Source organism: Amblyomma americanum, chromosome 4 (assembly GCF_052857255.1).
Source record: "Amblyomma americanum isolate KBUSLIRL-KWMA chromosome 4, ASM5285725v1, whole genome shotgun sequence".
NCBI classification, from domain to species: domain Eukaryota; kingdom Metazoa; phylum Arthropoda; class Arachnida; order Ixodida; family Ixodidae; genus Amblyomma; species Amblyomma americanum.
The window spans coordinates 164931807-164956682 of NC_135500.1; the positions used below are offsets into that span (position 1 = coordinate 164931807).

Genomic DNA, 24876 nt, shown 5'->3' on the forward strand with positions numbered 1-24876 from the left:
ATTCAGGGGGATTCCCCTAAACATTTGACCAATAGCTCCTGTTTATTGATTGGCTGACAGCAGATCGTAAGCAGATTACGCACAAGACACCAAGCCATAGAAAATAATGTGTTTTTTTTTCTTATTTGTTGCTCAGTAACGACAGGTAAAAGTTGAGTTTTAACTCGTGTAGAAAAGTTCCATGAACTCAAGGTTGTAACGCAAAAGCGACTCTGGAGATAGTTCTTAGCCATCGTCGGCGAACGTCTGTTCACATGCTTAAAAAGTGTGTTCGCGGGAAGACGAAGACTACGTAGTTAAACGAATTGAAAAAAAAAAAGGGACCTTTGAGGCAAAATAAACGCTCCTTCGCGATTATGGTGGCGGTGGTATTGGACGTAAGAAAACGATTTAAATGTTAATTATTAGGGTAATTGACCAAAAACTTGTAAGATTTTAATTATAGCTGGTATGTGTTTGATTGTACTTAGAAATCTATGCGTCCAATACGAGTGAATAAATGTGGGATGATGCGGCTGACTTCGGCGCTAAGCACTGGGAATTTCATCTTTCCGGTCGCATGACACATCCGTTTGGCTGCTATATGGACGCCCCTAAACAAGCCCACTGCCGTTTCATCTGTCCGGAGTGCCTCAATTCTCAGCGCCTCAGCTTCGAAAGCAATTACGCTTTTTCCATGCGTAATAATTATTACCAGACGCATTGATGGTTGACGTTTTCGCCATTGCCTATTTATTTCTTGCTGCGTTACTTTTTACAGTATGCTTGTGTGAAATATGCTGGCAAAATACTTGTAGGCTTGTGTGTTACCTTCCGTATCTGTTCGAAGCTTTAGAATCAGCATTATCATTCGTATAGGCTGCATATTATCTTGAGAAGGACATCGAACTAGTCTCTTCAAGGAATATTTATTTTAGTTCCTTAGTTTGCATCACCAGTACAAAAATAAAAACAAAACAAAACGAAGCAAAAAGCACGACTCTTTTGTTTATTCCCCTGCTACCCGCACATATTCATTCTCCTCATTGAACCAACAAAGTCAAAGTAAATTAAGTGAGAAGAGAAGTAACGTCAGATCACATCAAACCTGGAGAAATGTCCGAGCGTTCTTTACACCATCGGTGATAGAGTTAAATTATACCAGGAGTATCTTATAACTATCATGCGAAACGAAACGTTGCCTTTTCTACTGTGGCCGGCTGGTCATCAACACACAAGGGTACACATACTTCATCGCAGTATTCAGGCGCATAATAGAGAACATAAATTCCGACATTTGCGTCAAATGCCCACTCACCGGCAGAAATTGGAAATAGACAAAATAATGAAATAAGACATCAAGAGAAGATAAATAGAAATAAGGGGAACATACACAGGGACCCGGAGCAAATAGACCTCCTGGGTATATTCTCTCTCCTGTGCAGCAGGGTCGGTTAAATATACCGTGTTTACTTGCGTAATGGACGTGCTCGCGTAGTGAATGCACCCCCTACTTCGGCTCTCAAGAAGCACATCTTTTTTTTTTTTTTACAGTGCTCTCTAGCACAGGGACCGCGCTGAGAGTGTTTTATTTTATTTTGAAGAAGTATTTACGGATGAAGCATTTGTTCCACCAGCCTACTTTTGCCCCATTTCTACCGCTTCAGCATTCTCTGAATATTTTGCCCGTTGCGCAATGAGCACATATTCAAAATTTTCTGAGAATTCTGCGAGAAAAAATGGCGTCCATTATCGTGTTAGTAGTGCAATGTTTCCTTCCTGAATCGATTTTATGTTTGAGTTTCCCGCCCTTCGCCATTGACGCAACCGATACCAGTTCTATATACTTCAGTCAATACCGAAGAACGAACACGGGGCGTGGCATCGCTCTAGGCAATGGCAAATGGCGGGAAATGCAAAATTTGATTCGATTCGGGATGGAATCGTTATATTATGCCCGCCCACTGTCGCGCCATCCTTCCTTTCAAAGTGTGCGGGTTACGAAAGCCGCTGTTCTTTTCTGAAGGAATCACTGCTCGGCGAAACGCTGCCACTGAACTCTTGTTCAATTTGCATTGGCTTTGATATCCCAACCCGCTGTCTCGCAAACAAAGTGAACACGCCTATTACAGCAGGAAACCTTTTTTTCCCCCATTACTGTAGAGCTCAGTAGCTATAAAAGACGAGTAATATTTTGAACAGTCTCATACTGGCTCGCCTACTCGATCGCGCATAGAATACATAGAAACAGACCATTTATGAGCAGTTTAGGCTTTGTGGGACATTAACGTGTAATTCTTGTGGCGCTACTTACTCGTTTGTTCCATCTAAGATAAAATATACAGTCATGTGCAGCGAAGAGCAACGCTCCGATTCTCGTCATGTGAGTGCGGTGGAGCCGTTAGCCGGTAGTGCCGCTATTCTTGCTGAAACTGTCTTTTTGACGCTAAAAGATGCTTCATGAATAGAAGTGTGCGCTCTGGCCGGGAAATTGCTTTTAGCTGAAATCACGCAATTAGATAAAAAAAAAAGAAGCCGCGAGGCTACAAGAGAAAGAGAGAGAAAGACGAACGGAAAGGCAGGGAGGTTAAAAAAAGATGTACCTCTTACAGTGTACCTCTTTCCTCTCCAATAACCTTCGTCAGCATCTTGATGCGCTGCAATGACCACAACGATGCGAAACCAGCACAGCAAAGTGCATTTCTACACAAAAACAATAACTGTATCAACAGGCTTCTGGCAGCAACCGAGTGGCAAGTGCTGAGAAGACATGGTTACATGTGGTGCGCGGATCGTTTCGGTCACGTTCGGCAAATAGAAGCGCATTCAACGCGTGGAAACCAAATGCGCAACTCTGCTAGGCCTGAAGGCACATGAAGGGTATCACGCGCTGAGCGCTCAAAGCCGCGCTTCATATGCATTTTAGTTCCCGATCGACAGCCAAGGCCTGTATTCATGCAGAAGAGAAAGAGCCCCCTTCCCACGGCTTGCTGAGTGCACCATGTTATTAAGCGCATCCTGCCTTCCTGAGGCGCCGCAGTGATGTCAAACTTACTTTGGGGAGGAGGGCTGTTACGTACTTTACGCTCGACAGGAGGGACCAGCTCACGACGATTGCCAAGGCCCCCAGGGCGAGAGCGGGCGACGTTCGCAAAGGAGGTGGCGGCTAGGGGGAGAGGATCGCTGGCGCCTACATAGTGATTATGCCACAGCTGGCAAATTTCCCAATGAACAACGCATCGTTCGCACTTGTATGAGCGTACAGATTTGCGTGAAGTACAAAGGCCACTTATCGCGCTACCAAAGCTGTTGCCGGAGTGTCAACCGGGGCTCTTGACCAGGAACATCTCTTGCTGCGCGCCCGGGTCCTCGGGAGGCTGAGCTCTATTCGAACAGCGACTCCTACTCCTGCTTGCGGCTGATAGACAATGAGTACACTCGTAGTTTGTGCCTTTATTTGCACCAAACTGCATTGCCACCCCATGGCTACTTGTTACTCTTCTCTCAAAAGCGTCCGTATTGTTTTAACTCCGTATGCCTTCTGACATACAGTGCCGGGAAAAAAAAGGTAAAATATCTACACCAAATTTTCTCGAAAACAAGGGCCCCATGTTGACCAGATAGAGCTCCACCTTCAAGAGACTAACAAAAATGGCTCTCTGACGCTTTGCTACGTCGAACTCACGGGTGAGGCTCCATGCTTTTGGAAATTATATGGGGCTAGCGGTGCGTTATAAAATATATTTAATAGCAGACGCGTGATCAGACAAATGCTTTTCGAAATTAGGGCTAGCGATGCGTTATAGTATATATTTAAGTGAAGACTCGTGATCGGACGGATACTCTGAGGAATCACATCAGTGCTCGCATGGGCTCTACCCATAGTTGGCCTCATAATGCACTGCAAGCTTTACAGGCGCACATTGGGCAGCCTCGTATCACACGACCGTAGTGAATGCAAAGCCATCCACACCTTTAAACCGAGCAAGCAAAACATGCTCCCGAAGGTCTTGTGAAGTAAAGGCACTGATCCACCGTAGCTGTCAGGTGCGAGCAGAAAGAGTGCCCTCCTAAGTACTAATTGCTAACGGAAAGGAAACTTTAAGTTAGAGCAAATGCGTACTGCGGCGTCGTCGGGCTCAAATTCTGTCTGCAGGAGGAACGTGAAGCCACTTAATGCGTGTTAAGTTTGTGCAAGGTTTTAAGCGGAACGGCATCAGGAGCGCAGTGTTCTCGACATTTGCATAACGCCAAGTCGTTCCGCACGAGGAACTCTTTGTGACTACGGCTCTTTGACATTCCCAGGAGCTTCAGAGGAGGTCTTGGGGCCTTCTGTGGACACGGCCTGCTTGGCCGATGGCTCCTGTTGGTTGGACTCGGCAGTGGGCTTGGGCTCTTCCGGGGCTGGCGGTGGCGGGGGCGGGGGAGGAGGCGATGGGGGAGCTGGCGTGGAGGACGGCGTTGGCCTGTGCGGCCTCCAAACGGGTCTGCCGTCCAGCGGAATCCAGAGTGGCCTCCAGCCGCCTCCGCCTCCCGCGCCGCCGGGCACGGGGCCCGCGTACCACGGCTGCACTCGACGAACGACGAAGCCGGGGTGGTTCCAGCCGGGCTGTGCCCACGAAGACGGTCCAGCTGGCAGGGAGCGGCCCTGGACGCTGTTGACCCAGGCGTCGGGCACTTCCTCTGTCCGACGGATGATGATGATCTGGGATTGCAGCGAAGGCGCCGCGAGTGCCGCCACCAGGCACGCGTACAGCGCTGCACCAAAGGGTACGCGCCGTGCTGTAGCTCGTTTTTTGGTTCTCAAGAATGCTGCGCGAATCAGAAGACTACAGGAGGATACCATATTAGATACCTTCCAGGATATTACGTCCTCGAAACTATGCTTACCGAAATGAGAGAGTCGACATGAGTCGAGCTCGGAATGCTAGCTTGATACCTGAACGTCAGCAGCGGGACTCCACAGTGAAAGAGGATGTGTTAACGCGTTGCCCACTTACAAATCGTCTCTACACCAGTGCGCTCAAATGTATGTACCACTGTTGAACTTCGTTTTAACGAAACTGAAGCGGCCAGGCGATTACTTCGTTATAGTCCGTGTTGACCGAACTGCCAAGAGGAATCGTCATTCCTTCTTTACATCCATTATTTAGTTATAAACTGTTTCGTTATAACAAGGTTCGATTGTACTTGTGCTCTCAGATTTTATTCCGTAGCTGCACGGGAAACAGCGGCTTCTATTCCTGGACACTCATGTGGGTGGATTCGACGGCGATGAAATTAAGACGCGCCGCACACTGACGTTTTGGCTCGCATTGCAGAGACAATAAGCCAGCTATAGGCGACCAGCCGAAAACACTGGAAGGACATACGTTACATGCGTTTCTGGTTACAAGCAGAGAGACAAAAGACAGGAAGAATAGCAGAGCTGCATTGACCGCCAGTGAACCCTAGCCTTACCCCAGCCGGGTGGCGACAGCAGAAAGGCCATGCGCGTGTCCCGCAGTCCTCTGCAGGCCTGGGTTGAGTCCTGCGTGCTGACTAATTCCAAAGTCGGCTTCGGGCGCACCCGTAGGGTCGTTTTTATATAAGCGTCCCCAATGACCACGGCGGCGCGAACAAAAACCTCCCCCGAGGACCCCGATACGCAACGCCACTCCACGCTTCCTCGAATTACGCAGCGTATAAACATCTTGGGGCACGCGATCGGCGCTCCTCAGTTCAGGCTTCCCTGCTCGTCCAGGCGGGACCGAGCGCTGCAGTGCAGTGGCGGGCCGCTACGCGCACGCGGTGTCTGAATGCTACTTCCTCCTCGAAGCGGCGCTCAGATTGAAAAAAAAAATGTAGAGGAAGCAAGCCACGCACGCACGCGAAGGCGAAAGGACCTCGGCCAGAGGGAAAGCTAGAAGGCAAGGTGTTCAAGACCTGGCGTGCCAACACAGGCCCCGCACATAAGTGCGTGAGGAAGCGCGTAGGATCGAGGTGTGATGGAAATGTTTTTGCGCAAGTGCAAGGGTTGTTTGTCGTTCTAAGTGAGAGTGAAAGGGGGCTCTGAACTGGTTCGCATTGCTGGTGGGCTGAATGCGAACATTTTTTCTTGTGATTGCATTATTTTGATTAAATCCGGCCATTTTTACTCTTAGCATTAGTTTTTCAGATGCGTGGTTTATGGGGATTTAACGTGCCAAAAGCGACTCGGGCTATGAGGGACGTCGTAGTGAAGGGCTCCGGAAATTTCGACCACCTGGAGTTTTTTAACGTGCATTGACATCGCACAGCACACGGGCCTCTAGAATTTCGCCTGATAGGACTGATTGCAGATGAACTTCATGCACTGAACAGTGCCTGAATAAAGCGCTTGTTAAACGAAACTACGCTACTAACCCCTACGCTCAGATCAAATGGGGTCATAGGAGCAGGAGCGACTCATGAGATTTATGAATACAGGGGGATCGCGCAGATTTTTTTTTTTCATAACACTATGTTGCACATAAGCTATAAGGACTAGCATATATGACTTAACGCAAACATTGCAGAGGTGTGGGAAAATGCCGCGGTACAAAATGAATCTTCTGTCCACTTGCTCATATCTCCTCTTAGTTTTATACTAATACATCTTCACTGACTCCGCCCAGAGCGCCACTGATTCCGCTCTATAGTGCTGTGGCATCAGTATGATCTGACTAGAACACACCATTACTCCGGCAGCATGGGCGACCAGGATATGGGACCATCCATTACAATGAATTCGCCTAAAACTATCCTCTGTATGCATCAACAAATATCATTATTTCACTGAGACGGAGTCATTCAGAATAATGAAGGTATAATTTTACGCTGGTAGTTCGCCAACCGTGGCAAAAGTAAAGCTCTTCGAGGAAAAGGCAGCGATAAGGTTTTAATACGAGCAATACGCTGATCTCGGTATCCCCTCCATGTGCCAGCGTCAAAGGAGAGTTACGAACATTCAAAATTGTTACGTTTCCAGTTTAGACCATCCCGAGCATATGAAAGCTGAATTAAGCTCAGAACCGCCCTTAGTCAGTACATAGCTTTCTGGCAACTGCGTACGAGGACGTCAGTTGGTAGCTCTGGAAAGGAGAGCACGACTTGCAGTTTTGGTTACAGGTACATTAGCATTCTGTGTGCGCCTAACAGGAGTCTTACTTTGGGTGATCTCATCCGTGTAGCCCTCGATTAACGGAGGTTTTTTTTTTTGGTTCAGTTTCTTTTATGGGGCTTTAACGTCCCAAAGCAACTCAGGCCATGAGGGCCGGCATAGTGAAGGGCCCCGGAAATTTAGACCACCTCGGGTTCCACCATTCTTTAATGTGCACTGACATAACACAGTACACGGGCCTCTAGAATTTCGCCTAAATCGAAATTCGACCGCCACGGCCGGGATCGGGTCAGCAGCCGAGCGCCATAACCACTGAGCCACCGCAGCTGCCCTAGAATTTTTGCTGTGCACTCCATGCGAAAGTTGGCAGCTCAGCATATTCGGGCTCTTAAACAGCACATGGCGGGGCACTACTCTGATGTTTGGCGTTTCCCATAGGGCTCTGAGAGTTTGTATTCCAATATTTAACAGTCGTCTAAATAGTCCATTATGGTTCCCTTCCCTCCTCTACCCTAAACAGTCTTGGTAACGTAACTGATGAATGAATTCCTCGAAATTGCAGTGCGCGCTAGTTTCCGGTTCTGCAGTGCAGTCGTTAAAGCAGGATTTTTAGGCAGCAGTCACGTATACAAGGTCCCTGCTTTCCGATAAAATTTTCTGTCTACGTGCTTGGTAAGCAGCAATGTTGAATGGGAAGAAAATAATAAAGTTCATTTACGAATTGCTGAAAACAGGACGTTGCTTTACGTGGTTAGTAAAACATTATTCACAAGAGATACATTTTTTAACTAGCTTGTCTTATCCATTCGGGGAACTATGCAAAATATAGCTCACTGGCTGAGGGAAACGAGCAACCATCCGTAATGTGTTGTGTTGTGGTGTGTTATGTTTTATGGCACATAGGCAGCTAAGGCCATCATGCGCCAAACTCAAGGTATAGAAAATTGCCTTGTGCTGGATTTTATAAAAACAATACAAAAATAAACCGGTGGCGTAAAGGACCTAAAAGGTATTATTTTAATGTTGCCTGTGAAGGTAAAGAGCAAATTTTTTAAATGGCTATTAGTAAAAGATTTAAATAAGGTCAAGTAACCTTAGCAGCCATCCTTTGCAGGGCAAGGATATCGAGGCCCCGAACCAATGAAATAGACACCTTAGCCTTCTTCTCAGGAGTGAGATACTTGCTGAGGCGTGTATCAAAGAATAGCGAGGCATTCACAGTGCATTAAGACAACCAGCCTCTCGTAAAAAGTTAAAACCATCAGAAATATCAACAATTGCATTATAACTCAAGAGTATCGCTGGTTGAAATGGAATGGATTGATTGTAAAATTCAGTAAAATACTTTTCCTTAGTTTTTCTAGGTTTCAACATGCGAATAAGATATGGTTTAGTGTGAGCTCGTCTCCGCATCTTTCACAAACAGGTTTGTCTTTTTTTTTGTAAGTAAGTAGTTGTGTGTCAGGTGTGTGTGTGTGTCCTATGCGAAGCCGACATAAGATTACTTTAGTGAAACGCTCCTGGTGTCTGCATGACTTCCATTCCCCCAAGGTGGGCTTTATGAAATGTAGTTTGTTGTTGAATTCATTATCCCACTTTTTCTGCCATTTGTTCTTCAAATTGTTATGGATCAACGTCATGCAGTCTTTAAAAGGTATGTCCACATTTTTGATTTCACCATTTTGAGCTCGTACTGCTGCTGAGCCTGCTCTCTCGTTACCCTCTATGCCGACGTGGCTCGGGACCCAGCAGAACCTTATCATATGTCCTTTTGTTGTGAAATTTTCTATGTTGTGTATGATGCTACCTACTAAGGGTTCAACTGAATTTCTTGACTGCAGCGTTGTGAGTAGGCTCACGAAATCTGTGTGTATCATACTGTTTTTGATGTTGTCATGTACTATTTTGTCCACAGCCATACACACTGCATAACATTCGGTAGTAAAGACAGTACTACGGCACTTCCAACGTACATCGCTGTTTTCGAGCCATCTGTGTAAAACTCCATGCAGCTTAAATATTTCTCTTTCAAAGCCAAGTATTCTTGTAGTAGGTGTTCATGTGGTGTTTGATTTTACGAAACTGTGTTAGTGTGAAGTCGCACGCAGCGGGAAGGCAGTACCATGGCGGCTATCGATCGTGTCTCGGGGCAATTTTAGGTGGGGAATCTAGTATTCCGAGTTCATGACATGCATCTTCAAAGCGTAATAACAAAGGTGTGATTGGTTGTGGTTTATTACTTAACAGTCTTCTAGATGTGCACTTGGTAACTATGGGGTAACAAAGGTGTTTTGGTAAGGATCTTATTTTTCAGTACATATTCACAGGTAAGCATTGCTCTTCTGTTTGCAAGAGATGGTTCATTGGTTTCTACATATAGACTGTTTATGGGGGATATTAAGTATGCACCGGTTGATAGATGGAAGCCCAGGTTTTGTACAGAATCCAGTTTTTGAAGATATGATGGTCTTGCAGACCCATGCACAATGCATCCATAGTCCAAAGTGAACCGTACTACGCAGCTGTAGATCTGTAGAAGGCATAACCTATCGTACTCCCCGCGTTTCCTTGAGAGTATCTTCAGTATATTTAGAGATCGGTAAGCTTTCTTTTTGAGGGTGTTTATGTGGGGTAAGAATGTGAGCTTTCTGTCAAAAGTTATGCCTAGGAATTTATGGTCTTGTTTTACCTGTAGAACAATCTCATTCAAGTGCAGGGTGGGATCAGTCTGAACGCCTCTTTTCAGTGAGAAAAGGACGGCAACTGTTTTGTTTTTTTGTTTTTTTTGTGGAGAGAACTTAAATCTGTTTTGGTCTGCTCAAGTCGCTAGTTTATTCAGTGTAAGCTGCATGTGTCTTTCGCATCTTGATAAGCTGGAAGATGTGCATGAAATTTGAAGGTCGTAAACATATACGGAATGCATGATGTACTTCGGAATTATTTACGATATTGAGCTCATTTTTATAATAAAGAGCGTGGTACTTAGAATACACCCCTGCGGTATGCCATTTTCTTGGATGACTTTTTTCGAAAGCGTGCAACCTAGACGCGCACAAAATGAACGGTCAGAAAGAAAGCCTTTTACACAGTTCAGCATCTTGCCACGGATACCTAGATCCGCGAGGTCACGAAGAATCCCAAACCTCCAGGTGGTATCATAAGTACTCAGGACCCATATAAGGCATCTAGCCAGGAATCCTCGTCACCATTTAGCCTCTCTACCAGCGGACAGGCCACACACATCTTTCAGCCAAACGATAACTGCATATGATGAATCATCGCCAGCTTGTTTCACTCCGGCTGCGAGACCTTCGATCCCTCCATGGTGCCTCGCTCAGCCAAAAATCAACCTCGCAATACCTGGTATCTCGAAAAAAGCTTATCTGTCATCACCAGCGCTTAGACAGCTCACGCTACTACATTTGTACGAGAACTACCGTGACTTAACGCATATTTACACTGATGGATCTGTCCTTCCAAGCAGCTCAGCGGCGGCAATCGTCATTCCAGCGAAAGCTACAACAATCAAATTTAAGACGACCCACGCGACAACATCGACGGCAGCAGAGCTCGCAGCGCTCTTAACTGCCCTTCATCAGATTGGTGATGAACCGCCACACAAATGGACAATATTCTGCGATTCGAAGGCGGCACTGTAGTCTCTACTGTCACCTCTACGACGCGGACCGCACGAACAACTAATCTTCCATATTACAGAGACGTTACACCATATAAGTGATGCCGGCCATGAAATAACGTTCCAGTGGCTTCCAAGTCACTGCGGGATTATCGGCAATGAACGGGCGGATCACGCTGCCCGCTCAGCCCATACTGAGGAGCGCCACGTCCCAATTCCTCTTTCTAGAACTGACGCGGCACGGAAGCTCCGTCTACTTGCTCGGCAGCGCACCGAGTCGCAATGGAATGAGCCACATTTAAGAAATACGCGACTGTACTCACTTGATCCAACATTAAGTCTTCGAGCGCCATCACAGCTTCGCCGTAGAGACGCCAGGCTTTTATATCGACTTTGGTTGGGTGTTGCCTTTACTAAAGCCTATGCCTTCCACATAGGGATGACCGACACCCCAACCTGTGACCACTGCGGCCATGAAGAATCAATTGGCCATATATTGTGCTCCTGCCCGCAGTACAGTCCACAGAGGGCATGCCTTTGCCACGAACATGACCGACTGGACGACCAACCGCTATCCGAAAAAAGAATTCTACAACATCGAAAGGACCTACCGTCGCAGAAGAAGGCCGTGCAAGCGCTTTTGCGCTTTTTACAATCTACCGGCCTGTGTGAAAGAGTTTAACTGGAACGCCTTGTGTGTGTGTGTCTCCATGTGTGCACGTTCCTTTTTTTTGCGTTTTCCTCTCTGTCATCTTTCTAACCCCTATCCCCCATCCCCAGTGTAGGGTAGCAAACCGGAGACTCACATCTGGTTAACCTCCCTGAGTTTCCTTTCCATTCTCTCTCTTTTCCAAGTAAAAAAATACTGCCAGACAGTGCTGTTTGTGTATGAATGCTTCACGGACTGTGTTTTCAAGACGGACGAGATTGTCATTTGTACAGCATGCTTTCTTAAATCCGCATTGGTGGATATCAAGAAGTTTGCACGATTCAAGGATGAAAATTAACCTAATATTTAGTACACTTTCAATACATTTAGCAAGAAAGCTCGTAAGTGCTATTGGCCTGTAAATACCAGCCAAAGTTGGCGGCTTTCGAGATTTCAGGAATGGCGCAACCACAGTGTTTTTCCCCGCCTCTTGCATTTTTCCAGACTGCCATAATTTATACAAAAATTTCAGAAGAGCTTCTACAGCATCTTCGGAGAGGTGTGCAAGCATTTCATAATGGATTTCATCTAGGCCTGGAGCTGTCTGTTTGCCGGCCGAAAGTACTGTACGTATTTCTTGTAGTGTAATTAATTTATAGTAATGTTCATTTGCACTGCCACTGGTCGGCAGTCGTTGTTTTTCAGTTGTGTTCTTGTACTTTAAAAATGATTGTGTGTAGTGTGAGGAGCTCGAAACTGTGGCGAACTGTTCCCCTAGAAGTTTGTCGGCCTGTTCGCTAATGCTTGTTTGTCTATCCGGAGGTGTTAGGAAAGAAATTGTCAAAGGAGAAAAGCTGCCATTAAATTTGCCGACTTGTTCCCACATTTGTTTTGATGTAACTGAACTATTTATGAACGACACATAGTTTTCCTTTGAACTTTTCTGCATTGCGACGGATATGTCGTGCTTTTGCTCTCGCCTTTCTAAAATCTATGAGGTTGCCGTGTGTGGGGTATCTACGTTAAGTTCCCCAGGCTTTGTTTTTTTTTCTTCTCTGCAATCTTGGTTATTCCAAACCTTGTAGCTTTGGCGTACTACTGATGACGACTGCGGAATAGCTAGACGTGCAGCCACAATGATACATGTTGTAAAAATTTCATTTATTTAGTCAATGCTACGATCATCCGAAAATATTTTCTCCAGACAGGCCTTTTCTTGAAACAGTGGCCAGTCCGCTAAGTGCAGCTTCCAACAGCGTGGTTTATTTGGAATGATGGGTGGTAGTGATGAAAAGTTAATTAATACTAGAAGGTGATCACTTCCGTACCGGTTATCAAGAACATCCCCCTTAAAATCGGTAAAAACGGATAGACAGCTAAAACACAAGTCTATGCAACTCATCTTATCTGAGGATTAAGAGCAATATGTGAGTTTGCCTGTATTGAGCAAGCAGACGTTGTTGCACAGAATAAAATCTTCTAAAATCCGACCTCTAGTCTCTGTCTGTTCGCTCCCCCAAAACGGGGAGTGCGCATTAAAATCTCCGACTACCAGATATGGCTCTGGTAGCTGCCTAAAAGCTCCTCTAGATCTTGTAGTGTTACAGTGAGATCTGGTGGAAGATATATAGAGCATACGGTAACTGTTTTGAGCTTAAGACGGTGACTTCAACGGCTTCATAATTCGTCTGGAGCTTTGCTTCATGGGTTGCAACGCCACTCTGAACTACAACAGCAACGCCTCCATTTGCCTGCTCACGGTCATGGCGAAAGACTACTTTTTAAAAATATTTTTATGAGAAGGTCCCAAGTTGGTCTCCTGCAGACACAGTGCTACAGGAGATTGAGAATTTAAGATATCTGTTGCATCACTATAGTTATTTAGAATTCCACGGTAGTTCCAGTGGATAGGGAACGCAATGATGATTGGGGGGGGGGGGGGGATGTATAGAAACCTTAGGTCCCTCCTTGTTGAGGGCCTGTTATTAAGGTTTTTTTTCTTTTTTGCGATCAAGAGAGTTCCGCCTCCGCGGCGGCGCAGGTGAGCTCTGACTTGTACCCATCGCCTCACTGGAGGCGTTGGAGAGTTCCGCGGGGAGCCCGCGGGCAGGAGGGTTGTGGGCTTCTCCCGAAAGGGGAAGCCTTGCGGGCTGCCGACTTGGTGGCCGGCGGGCCCTTTTTGGGGGGTGGCATGGCAGCTCTCGCTGCATCTGCCGGAGGCGCGGATGGCCCTGCCTCAGCCTCACTATGTGTGAGCTGGGCAGGTGCCTGAGACCGATGTGATGCGCCGCGCCCGCGCACCTCATCGGCGAAGTTTGTGATGGGTGTGAAGGAGAAAGTGCCATGTGACATTGCATAACACCTTCTTGTCTCTTTAAATGTGATATTATCCTTTGTCTTTATTGTAATTATTTCCTTTTCTTTTTTCCAGGCAGGACAAGACCTTGAATAATCAGCGTGGTTGCCTTCGTAGTTTGCACAGCGTGGCGCGGAATCGTAGTCGTCTGATTGGTGGTCATTTGAGGCACATTCAGCACTGATGTTAAGGCCGCGACAGCTTTGTCAGCCGGGACTGAACTTCTGGCATTTGAAACAGCGTCTAGGGTTGGGCATATACGGGCGAACGGAGATTTTTGCATAGCCTACCTCGATTGACTCGGGTAGGGTGCAAGCGGCAAACGTGATGACCAGGTGCTTTGTTGAAATTTCTTTGTTGTCTTTGCGGATTGTAACTCTATGGACGTTGGTTACATTTAGAGGAGAAAGTCCTTCAAGCATCTCTTCCTCTGTTAGGTGCAGAAAGTCATTGTCTGAGATGACACCACGTACTGTGTTCAATGATCCGTGTGGTGTGACAGAGACAGGAATATCGCCAAAAGTTTCAATGTTTGCAAGCTTTGATATTTAGGTAATGTCAAGCAGTTCGAGTTGGAGGTCACTACTAACCAACTTTGTGACTTTGTACTGACGGCCCAAGGAATCTGTAAGAACTCCTGAAACAAGGAACGGGGATATTTGTCTGGCTGGCTTTCCTGTTTCTTTACTGTGGACGATGTGATACTTCGGCAAAGTTGTCTTCTTTTTGTTGAAAAACTGAGATGTGAGATCGGTCCGCCCTCTTTTCAGAGGGCTATCTTTAATAAGCAGGGAGGAAGTCATAAAAATTATGTTCTTCGGCCATGGTGCCAGCCACCCACCATAGAGCCCATCAAGGGGACGGGACAGGAACTTGAAAACAAGCCCTGTCCACGCCAGCTGTACACCACTGCTATAACCAAATATGACGAAACACAGGGTAGTTCGCCACACAAGGTTAACCCTAGCCGCCAGGAAAAAAGGACAAACCAAGGCAGGAGCAGGAGATAGGAGAGTTATAAGAAAGCGATAGGAAAGTGAAAGATGGAGGGAAGGACAAGAAAAGGCGACTGCCGATTTCACCCGGTCGGGTCAGGCTGGAGGTGCCGTCTACAGGAAGCTGGGGCCAAAGTGGTGTGTTGCCTCCGCCGAGGGACCTACAAGGTCCAAACGCTCGGCATCGGCTCAACCACCAGGATCCCCTTTTCCCCGGACACGGCGATGCCACGCACGGCTACGCGCGAGCGCTCGGGTCGGTGGTGATGCACTGCTCACCATCATCCCCTTGCAGGGATGTCCCTGCGGATGCTCGGGAACCCGTGGTGTCACCACTCACCAACGCATGCACGCTGCAGACGCCCCAATGCGGAGATATCCGTAACTTAACCAGATATAAAAACATCCGCTGTATATGTTCGGCGTTTTTTTTTTTGCGCACGTTTTGACAGATGTTGCTTCGGAAAGCCAGACACGTGTGCCTTTATCCGGTACTCTGCTATATTTAATGCTGCGAGTTTACTTTGAACCCTGATGCTAAAGGTTGCTTACGTTAGTGACGCACAGCTTTCGAAGTCAAGAGCAGGGTACGTACATCAAATCTAAGCGGTATGGTAGCCGCGATTACGACGAATCTAGGAGAAAAAGATATTAGGACTCTTCGCCAGAGAGCTGTGAGTGTTAGCGACATTGAAGCCTAAAACTTAGTTTTCCTATACATACAAAAATATGTCATTTCGGCTTGAGTCTCTGTTCTGGTTGGAACCGCTGCGTTTCTCCAAAGCGCACCAAGATCTCATCGAAAAGACGTCAATACTCTTAAGGTTGTATTCGTTGTGTTTCTGTCGGTTAGATTAAAAGAAAGATATTTTGCGCTTCTAGGGGGTTAGGCGGGAAGAGCGCAGACCGTTAATGGCATCGCAATAGTGCGCTACGGGAGGAAAGACAACAAAAATAGGGCTGGCGGTTTATGAAACCAAATCAAATCAGTTTATTCAAACATCCTGAGATGCTTAGGGGCACGGACAAAAAGCCAAAGGTGGCTTGACGAGGTCCGTGCTCTTTACAAGGCATACAGTGGAAAATGCGGAATGTTTTGAAATACAGGCAGTGAATTAGCAAAAAACGCATCTGTCCACAAGGCAGAAAGGTGCACAAAAAAAAACAAAAAATGCAGACAACAAAAGGCAAACGAAATTGAGGTTTCCAGATCATGAAAAATGGAGTGTACAGAAGTGGCTAAGAAAAAAAAATGCACGTCAAGAAAGTGAAGTGAAGAAAAAACGAGAACAAAATAACACACATCGCTGTAACTGCGCTTATTTCACAACCAAAACAAAGCATAGCTAAGCCCAAAGTATTGTGTACAAGCACAGTTTTTTTTTCAGGTGGACGCCACAACCGCGCTCCTGAACGCGCGATTGAAGTGTCCACTGACCCAGGGAGCCAGTTATGCGTGTCTTCAACTTTTTCCTCGTCAATGCCAATTTACCCAATGCACGCGTCGGTGGCTTATGCTCCAGTGCAGCGTTTCTGCGACAATGTTGCCAACGTGTATTGCTCTAGTGCTGTGTTTCTGCCACAACGTTGTCCACGACAACGCATTCAGGGCACATATCTCCGTCACTACCGCTACGCTGCTCAAACCGCGAATATTAGTATGAGAGTAGTATTACTTGATGCAGAAGGGAATGTGCAATGCACAGTGAGAGAGTGAGTTGCAGTTTAACACGAGGCGTGTTAGGCTGCGGCGATAGCCTAGGGCTCTCGCGTCGCGGCCAGTGAAGCTTATCTGTTCGCGCCGCCGCGGGTATGAATCCCAGGGACGAATATTTATTTTAATTATTTATTTCACTTGGCCCAAACCCATAAACACCGTGAGCGTACAAACGTCGAAAGATCTTGCTCGGGGTTTACCTACCAAAAAATACTTTCGCGCTTATATCACACCACCTTGTCGAGTTCGAGGCAAAGTGCTCGTAGCCTTGAAACTTGTCACTACATCTTGGTGCACTTGAGCGGCCATGCATTGTGCGTAAAAGGGAGTGGTTATTGTCTCATGGTTTTTTTTATTTTGCTTCAGGCGTCCTGTGTACCTAAAAAAAAATATCAACTGCATGGTACCTTACAAAAAGGTGCTTATATATACGAGAAGTTCCTGCTAAATGTAACCAAGCTTTTAAAAAACACGGCATGTCCTAGCTGCCTGAAATCTACTGGGGGTTGTTCAGAGGCGCGTGACCTTGTCTGCAGTATTTTTCGTTCTTCAAAGGTAATTAACCCGTTAAGATGAATTATCTAACTTTTTAATTATATATCTCAAGTGTAAAGTGTTAATAGAAAAGTTGTACATCACTTTGATAAACCGGTGACAAAAACGTTTGCAAGCTCCGAGTTCGGAGGAATTGTACTGGAAACGCATGGCGCTCAATTAATTCCGACATGTGCAATTTACATGCTCATAATTAGTCATGTATGCCTCAGTACAGATCTCGAAGATACGTTTCTCGAAGATACAGATCTCTAAGATACGAAGATACCCGTTCAAACGTCGTTCAAACGTCGAGCCGTCGTGGCGGAGTGGAAGCGCCCCGTCTCGAATGCCGAAGGCTTTGGTTCTATTCGCGCCTAGATGCCAGTTTTTTTTATTTATTGAGCGCGCGTGCCCTCTGATTTTTACGCAGCCCCCGAATATTTCGCACATGCGCAGTAGAATGCTATGCCAAGCAAAGCGAAATCGGCTTTTCATGGCGTAGTGAAGCTATCGCTTCAATAGCTAATTTGAACTAAATAATCATTTAACTCTGAAGAAAAAAAACATACTGCAGACTACTTCACGCGACTCTGAACAGCCCTGAGCTTGTTTCACGCGGCTAGGAAAATTCGTCTGCTTTAAAATATTGGTTATATTTAGCTGGGAAACCTGGAATTTAAATGCTTAGATATGTAGCTATAAACGTGTGCTTTATATTCCTCGACTATCGAGCAAATCTTGTTACGTGGCAATATCGAGGCGCCTCAAAAGGTACTTACTGTAGTTTAGTATGTGCTCTGCTTCTGAAGCTATTCAATTTTCCTCGTAAACTTCACCGTTCTTGAAAGCAGCAGGGGAAAAAAAAACTCTCGACACTCTTATCACATTTATTCAAAGAAGAAACGATGCTGAGGCTACATTTACGAAACCTCAGAACCGACTGGCGGAGAGGGGGCACGCAAGTTGCGATTATTTGTTTTCTTCAGTCAAATACGGCGCTAGGCAATGCGGCTTGCCAGTTGCAAATCGTATGGGTTTAAAAGAAATAAAAATTGTGCACGAAGAGATAAAGAAATTGTTTGTGCTCAAGGAGGCGATAAAAGTAACAAAAAGGCAACAGAAGACACCAAGGCCAAAGTCATTGATCTTGAAGCGACCACGTCAATTAACCTTCACAATTTTCCTTCACTAGGTAGCAGCGGCCAAGCGCAAACCAGTTGAGCTCATCGTCTTCGCCCGTACATTTCAGGTTGGTCTTTGCTTCTCCTTCGAAGCACATTTTGTACCTCTGCGCTCATTCCATTGCCATGTATGCTAGTAGATGTTGTATAGTGTGTATTTTGTAGGTATTCAGTTTGTTTTTTCCGTGGATACAGCAAATGACATTCACAAAATGTTTTAAGAATTTGGACGACGGAGGAGGGAGTGAACAGTAATTTTGAAAATCAAAGAAGGTATTGAGAGAGATAAAAGGAAGAACATGAAACAGGCAAAAACAGTTTTGCTGTTATCAGTGAAGACTATGAAGAGATCGAAAGTTACTACACCGCATTGAGGCCGAAAATGGAGAGATGAGAAAAGCTTAGGAAATGCTGAATATTGAAGTGTTTTGCGCGAGCAGCTGAAAGGCAAGAAGAAACAGTTAAGCACAGCGACCAGTACTCTTGGCGCCACAATGGTGACGTCATGTGTGCCGCATACTGGCCAGAAGCTTCTATGCAGATTGTGAGGAAGCTGCGGATACTGATACTAAGTTGTGCAATACAGTTCGTGCTGGTTACAGTGTTCTTTTGTTATAATATACAGTTAGTCTGCAGAGAAACGTAACAATCTTTTCTTGAAAAGGAGAAGAATAACGGGGTAAAGTCGGAGGGTTATAGGCTTTAACGAAATGGTCTTATTTCAGTCAACGAGCATTTGTGTTAAAACACGAAGAGATTGTTTGGGGTGCATTCTAGTGTCTTCAATGACCCATGTGTTTGTGCATAGAGACGATTCCTGTTTTCGCTTGTTTCACGTTACGCTCCGAGTATGGGCATTTGGTCATCTTAAAACGAAAATTCCGCGCACACGGACGAAGGAGAGAGCAAGAATAGGCACTACAATCGCTTGTAGTGTGCACTCTTCTTGTGTCCAACGTCCGCGTGCGCCGAACTTTTGCTTGACCCGCCGCGGTGGCTCAGTGGTTAGGGCGCTCGACTACTGATCCGGAGTTCCCGGGTTCGAACCCGACCGCGGCGGCTGCGTTTTTATGGAGGAAAAACGCTAAGGCGCCCGTGTGCTGCGTGATGTCAGTGCACGTTAAAGATCCCCAGGTGGTCGAAATTATTCGGGAGCCCTCCACTACGGCACCTCTTCTTCCTTTCTTCTTTCACTCCCTCCTTTATCCCTTCCCTTACGGCGCGGTTCAGGTGTCCAACGATATATGAGACAGATACTGCGCCATTTCCTTTCCCCCAAAACCAATTATTATTATTATTATTATTATTATTATTATTATTATTATTATTATTATTATTATTATTATTATTATTATTATTATTATTAATATTATTACTACTACTACTACTACTATTAACTTTTGCTTTAAGACGAACAACAACCAACTAGCTCAACCCGCTATTCTTCTGCGTTTGATCATCTAGGGATCTATAGTCAAACACCTAACGCTTTCCAAGAATGTCCGCTTTACCAATTTATTCATCTCGTCGCCCTTTCCCTGTCGCATAAGGATGACCGGTCAGATTAAATAGTGGTCGCTACAACTGTCATTACTCAAACGTGGTATGTAAAGAATATAATGCATCAAATATGCCCTGTACTACTGGCCAACGGCGCTTTTTCTGCCACTGAGATGATCAGCGGGGTGGTAGCCTGCACGCATTATCGAAGACATTATCGCTTGTGAAGTAAAGGACAAGTTCAGTGTACCGACTCCTGGCTAAGAACGCTGAAGGTGAGTGGGTTGTCATCGTGGTTGTGTTATGCCAATTTATTTTCTGCATAAATATGTCTTTAAATAATTCGCTGGAACGAAATATGAATTTCCTTCATGGGATGAGGGTAGTGCTAACTCTCGCAAAAAGGAATTTTGTTTCCTTTTTTTACGTTATTATGATCAGTGGGCGTAGTTTGGTTGGTGATGATGATTATTATTATTACGAATCCAGCGCGCGTTACTCCAAACAGTTCTTTACGAGGTGTTCTTAGTACAAATATTTGCGCCGACCCAGTAACTGTCGGTGGCGTTTATTTTCATATTAGTGACCATCTTTGTATGTTTTTATTAATTTTTATGCGTTGAATACCTGCACCACTTTGGTCGCACTACATCACGGGGGAAGCAACGCAGTCTACAAATGAGCATAATAAACCAAAGCATAAAAAGTAGATGCACACACTTTAATAAATTCAGCACTCAAAATTCGGAAAAACTCGATCTTTGCTTGATGTATTTGAAACAATCACAGGTTACAGAGCATTCCAGTGGCGGATTGATGCTATATAAACGACTGTTTCAGAGCGTCACTCCTAACCAGAAACTACTTGATATTTAAAACCTGTTCCCTTGTTTGTTATGCGTATGTATATGGATTCATATACTTATAGCGATCCATACCGGTTTGATAATGATAAATATGACAAAAGTACTTTTTTATTGCAGCCATTTTATTGCGATACTATTGTTTACAAAGACAGATACAAACTGGACTCTGGAAGGAAGTCTGAAGCGAAGATGTTTTTGGCGTTCCTCTAAATCAAGCCAAAATCAAGTGCACGTTTAGCATTATTCATGCTTAAGTGTCTTCCGTGATTACCAACTTCGAAATGAACTGTCCTGTTTTGTACTTTTTTTGGTACGCTAATATGTTATTTTGTGTACGGGTCAGAGGAAACGAATGCACATTCATGTTGTCATCACACGGTATGCAAAACCTAATTTCGATTCCAGGTCACATCGGAAATGTTTGAAATTGAGCCGTAGAAAACGGAGAACAGCTGCTGCTTTATTTGCAGTATAATTTTTGTGCTGTCCATAGTAGGTAAAAAGTCAGAAATGCACCTCAGAGTTTTTAATCCGCGTGGCTTCATCTTGGTAATTTAGATTGACAGAATGAGTAGTATTGTCACCTAGTTGTGAAGATAGTCGGGCAGTCAGCAGATCAGCAAAAAGACTTCCAACAGATACTCTTTATATGCCGTACTCACGCCCACAAAGAACTTAATTACTCTGCGGCGGCGTAGCAACAAGCGTGCTCGGGGGTCGTCGAACAGAATGCCTACCACTGGTGGCCGCGCTCAATTTAAAGCTTGCAAGGAAACGTAGAGGTAAAGCCGCAAAGCAACAACAGCAATCTGGAAAAAAGTGGAAGCAATTGCGCGTGGCTGAGATCATTTGAAATAAGTCGGGCCACATCACGCGTCACAAGAGAGCTCAAATACAGGTTCATCAAGCTATTACCACACTGCCGCACTAGTAAAGGTACATTCGGTCTAAACATTTATAGTCGCCCATGGCAAATGAATATCACATTTGCTGAAATATTTCTGAAGGCTCTCCAAACTGCCCGAACGTCGCCACACCTCATAGTAGGACACTTCAACGACAGTAGTCCCTCTGGGGGGACAACAAAGAAAACGGGAAAGGCAGGAAACTAGCCACAGCCATCACAGACATGGCTTTTAAATCTCGGAAGGACCCGCGGTATCGGAATGGAATGAGCAATAGCCTCTCTAGAGAAACAACTCCGGACCTCACCCTAATAAGGAACGCCAGAAACTACGAGTTGTGTAATACCGGAGAGAAATCTTGCGAATGTCCATTACATTCTTCGAATTAGTCTGGAATGCAACAAGTCGCGCACACCCAGGGGCCAAACTTAATTAACAGATTGGCAGAAATTCTGAAAAGATAGTGCAGAGGCACCGTCCCCCATCAGAAATAACTATCACGACTGGGCCTCCTCTCTGTATAACGATCTTGCGGGCTAGTTGGTTCATTGCAGAAAAAAAGTTAGTGCTGCGCGAATGAGGGAAGACAGGAGGACAGGAACAAAAACGACAACACAGGCGCTGTTTGCCTTGTCTCATTCGCGCAGCACTAACCTTTTTCCTCCTCTCTGCTTCAATGTAAGGACCAGCTAACCGAAACCCTGAAGACCTCAGAAGAACAAACAGGTGTCGACGACTATCTGATCCACCCTTCGGAGGCGATGAGAAGCCTCACCAGGAAGTGGTAACCCAGAAGCTAATAGAAGATTAAAAATTAGGACAGCACAGCTCACAAAAAAAACTGACAAATATTCATTGCAGCTCGCTCGTAATAACTGGCTCGGCAAGTGCGAATCCCTCAAGGGCAAGCTAGACGCTAAAACGACATGGAATCTTCTCAGATGCCTTACTACTCCCCCCCCCCCACCCCCCCACCCCCCAGAAAAAAAAAACCTAAAGGGGAACAAAGCAAAGACTTCTGGTGGGCATTACACGACTTTCGAGGGTCCAACCAAGAAATCTCGTCGGAGCTCGCTAAACAATACGTCTGTAATTTACAAGACACACTTTCTAACACAGAATTCCAGGGAAAAAACAAACAATAGCTCGATGAACAGTTCACGTTAGAGCAAGTGCAGGCAGCACTCACACAACTGCGCCGAAGAAGAGCTCCCGGCTTAGACAAGGTGACGGTGGGATTCCTTGCCAGTCAGGATTCCCTGACAGTACTGCAACAACTCACGGACTACTGCAGCGAATGTTGGCGTACAGGCAACAATCCGCAAGCTTGGAAGATGGTCAGTGTGAATTTCATTCGTAAACAAGGCAAAGAGGTCAACATATAGCCAATCTGCGCCCAATATCTCTTACAACATGCCTGAAAACTCATGGAAAACGTGGTTCAGGGCCACTTGTCAAACTAGCTAAAAGATTACTGGCTCCTACCGCACGCCATGTTCGGTTTTCGGGCTCATCTATCAACGCAGGACGTCTTCCTTCAAGTCAAGAAAGTATTTGCCGACCCACAAAGGAAAACCAGCAACAAAATATTCTGTCATTAGACCGGAAGGAGCATTTAATAACGTGAAACACTTCACAATATTTTACAATCTGTGCAAATAACGGTGGGTCTCGAACATATGCCTACATCCGCATCTCCTCACTGAAAAGGAGGTATGAGTCAATATCGGAGCGCAGTACACTCATCAGGTGAACACGAGAACAAGAGGTACCTAGCAAGGAGCAGTGCTCTCTCCCCGTCTCTTCAACATATGATCGATATCCACTCCCAACTAAATCAGGTTCCGGACATCAACAATTCCTTATACGCAGATGACAATATAGACCATGACGCGCAACATGGACAGAATGGAGTATTCCCTCCAGGAAGCGGCAGCGACTCTCCAGACCTGAGCAGACGGCCGTGGACTCGCATGTATTCCATAAAAATCGCAAGACATGATAAAAATCGAGGTCGACCGCACCTCCATACATGAGGTTGAAACACTAAAAATTCTCGGGCTTCACACCAACAGGAACAATAATTCACTGACACTACAATAGCTCCGTGACATGGGTTTACAAGTTGCACCAAGGATTGTCCGGATCACATCCAAGATACCCGGTATGAAGGAAAAGGAAAATGACACAGGCATTCGTGATCGGCCGCATTCGCATATGTTGTCACCGTTGCGAAAATTTTGCGTGTTTCACGAACTCCGTCAGTCGAGTTATGCCGGGCGATATCACCTTCTTTGCGGCGCCAGTCACAGTTACTTTGGCGTCGTGTTTCTTCATATGTTAGGGATCTCGGTGCAGTGACAAGGGGAGTTCGATTTTGTGCTCGTGACTTCCGAAATTACGAAAGAGTGCAGCGAGACCCACAAGGATACGACACGAACCGCTAACTGCGCTCGCTCTCTCGGGAGCCATCGCTAATTTCGGCGCCGTTGATGATGTACTATGATCTAATAACGCCTGTTGACGAAGGAGTCATCGTTTTTGGTGCTCGGAAGAATCGGCATATCGTGGGAAACGATTATGCAACTGTATGCTAACTGAATTCTTGTTTTATCGCTTATATTAGTATGCACAGGGAAGTCCATTGCGTGATAGTGGTTTGCTTTGGCGTGTTTGCATAAATGCTAAACAATTTTTCGCAATTATCACGACTGTAAGGTACATCGTGGATGCATTGCATTGCGTGCACTCCCTGTGCACGGAATGATCACGTATGTATTGCGTGAATTGCGCATGAAATGCTGCACTGAGAATGTCAGCTACGCCGTTGGAGCAAAGCCTAACACCTCCGGTGCATCGACGTACACCACCTGTATTGTGAGGAAATTCTGTAAAATAGAGATATTGTGTTTTTTGAGAAGTAAAATCTATTTTCTACTGAAATTATCGGGAAGGATATGTCATTAAAAACGTGCAACCTATGTTCTCGGTTCTCTCAATATTGGCCCAGCGCTGCGGTTACCGCTGTTGACCAGCAGTGCGACCAGTTTTAACATTCCACAACAGTAAAGAAAGGGTGCCCGGAAATCGATGTAAAGCGCGGCGCGCGGCCGTGTGCAGAGCAGCCTGACAACGATACATCCGCCCACCTCCTATAGCGGACTCGATTTTGGACCAGACCGCGCGTGATGCAAATGCATCCATGCGAACACCCCCGGCACCCGCGTATTTCGGTCGTCCGTTGTCATGGCGATTAATACGTGGTTATTTCGCTCCCGCTTGCTAAGGACGTAACGAAAAGGGGGCTGGATAAAGGAAGCAGGCAGACAAAACGCAAAACAAGATGAGAAAGGCAAATACCCTACGAAAACCGTTGGCGGCCTCTGGCCTTTGGCTACAAAGCTTAAATCTTCTTCGAGGTGGCTAGAAGTGTG

The 24876-nt window shown here is 45.7% G+C and overlaps 1 protein-coding gene across 1 annotated transcript; it reads right to left on the reverse strand.

Moving 5' to 3' along the window:
- Positions 1 to 2131: 2131 nt before the first annotated feature.
- On the reverse strand, positions 2132 to 5506 carry LOC144128621 (uncharacterized). Its single transcript, XM_077662160.1, has 2 exons — positions 5440 to 5506; positions 2132 to 4737 (listed from the first exon to the last, which is right to left on the reverse strand). Exons 1-2 carry the CDS (start codon positions 5468 to 5470, stop codon positions 4262 to 4264), a joined length of 507 nt encoding a protein of 168 aa, XP_077518286.1. The 5' UTR covers positions 5471 to 5506; the 3' UTR covers positions 2132 to 4261.
- Positions 5507 to 24876: the final 19370 nt, after the last annotated feature.

Excerpts from the sequence above, each read along its gene's own strand:
- LOC144128621 (XM_077662160.1), bottom strand. The coding sequence starts at position 5,470 with ATGGCCTTTCTGCTGTCGCCACCCGGCTGGG. Across the intron at positions 4,738-5,439 it reads GCTGTCGCCACCCGGCTGGG|CGCTGTACGCGTGCCTGGTG; the intron begins GTAAGGCTAGGG and ends CCTTTGGTGCAG.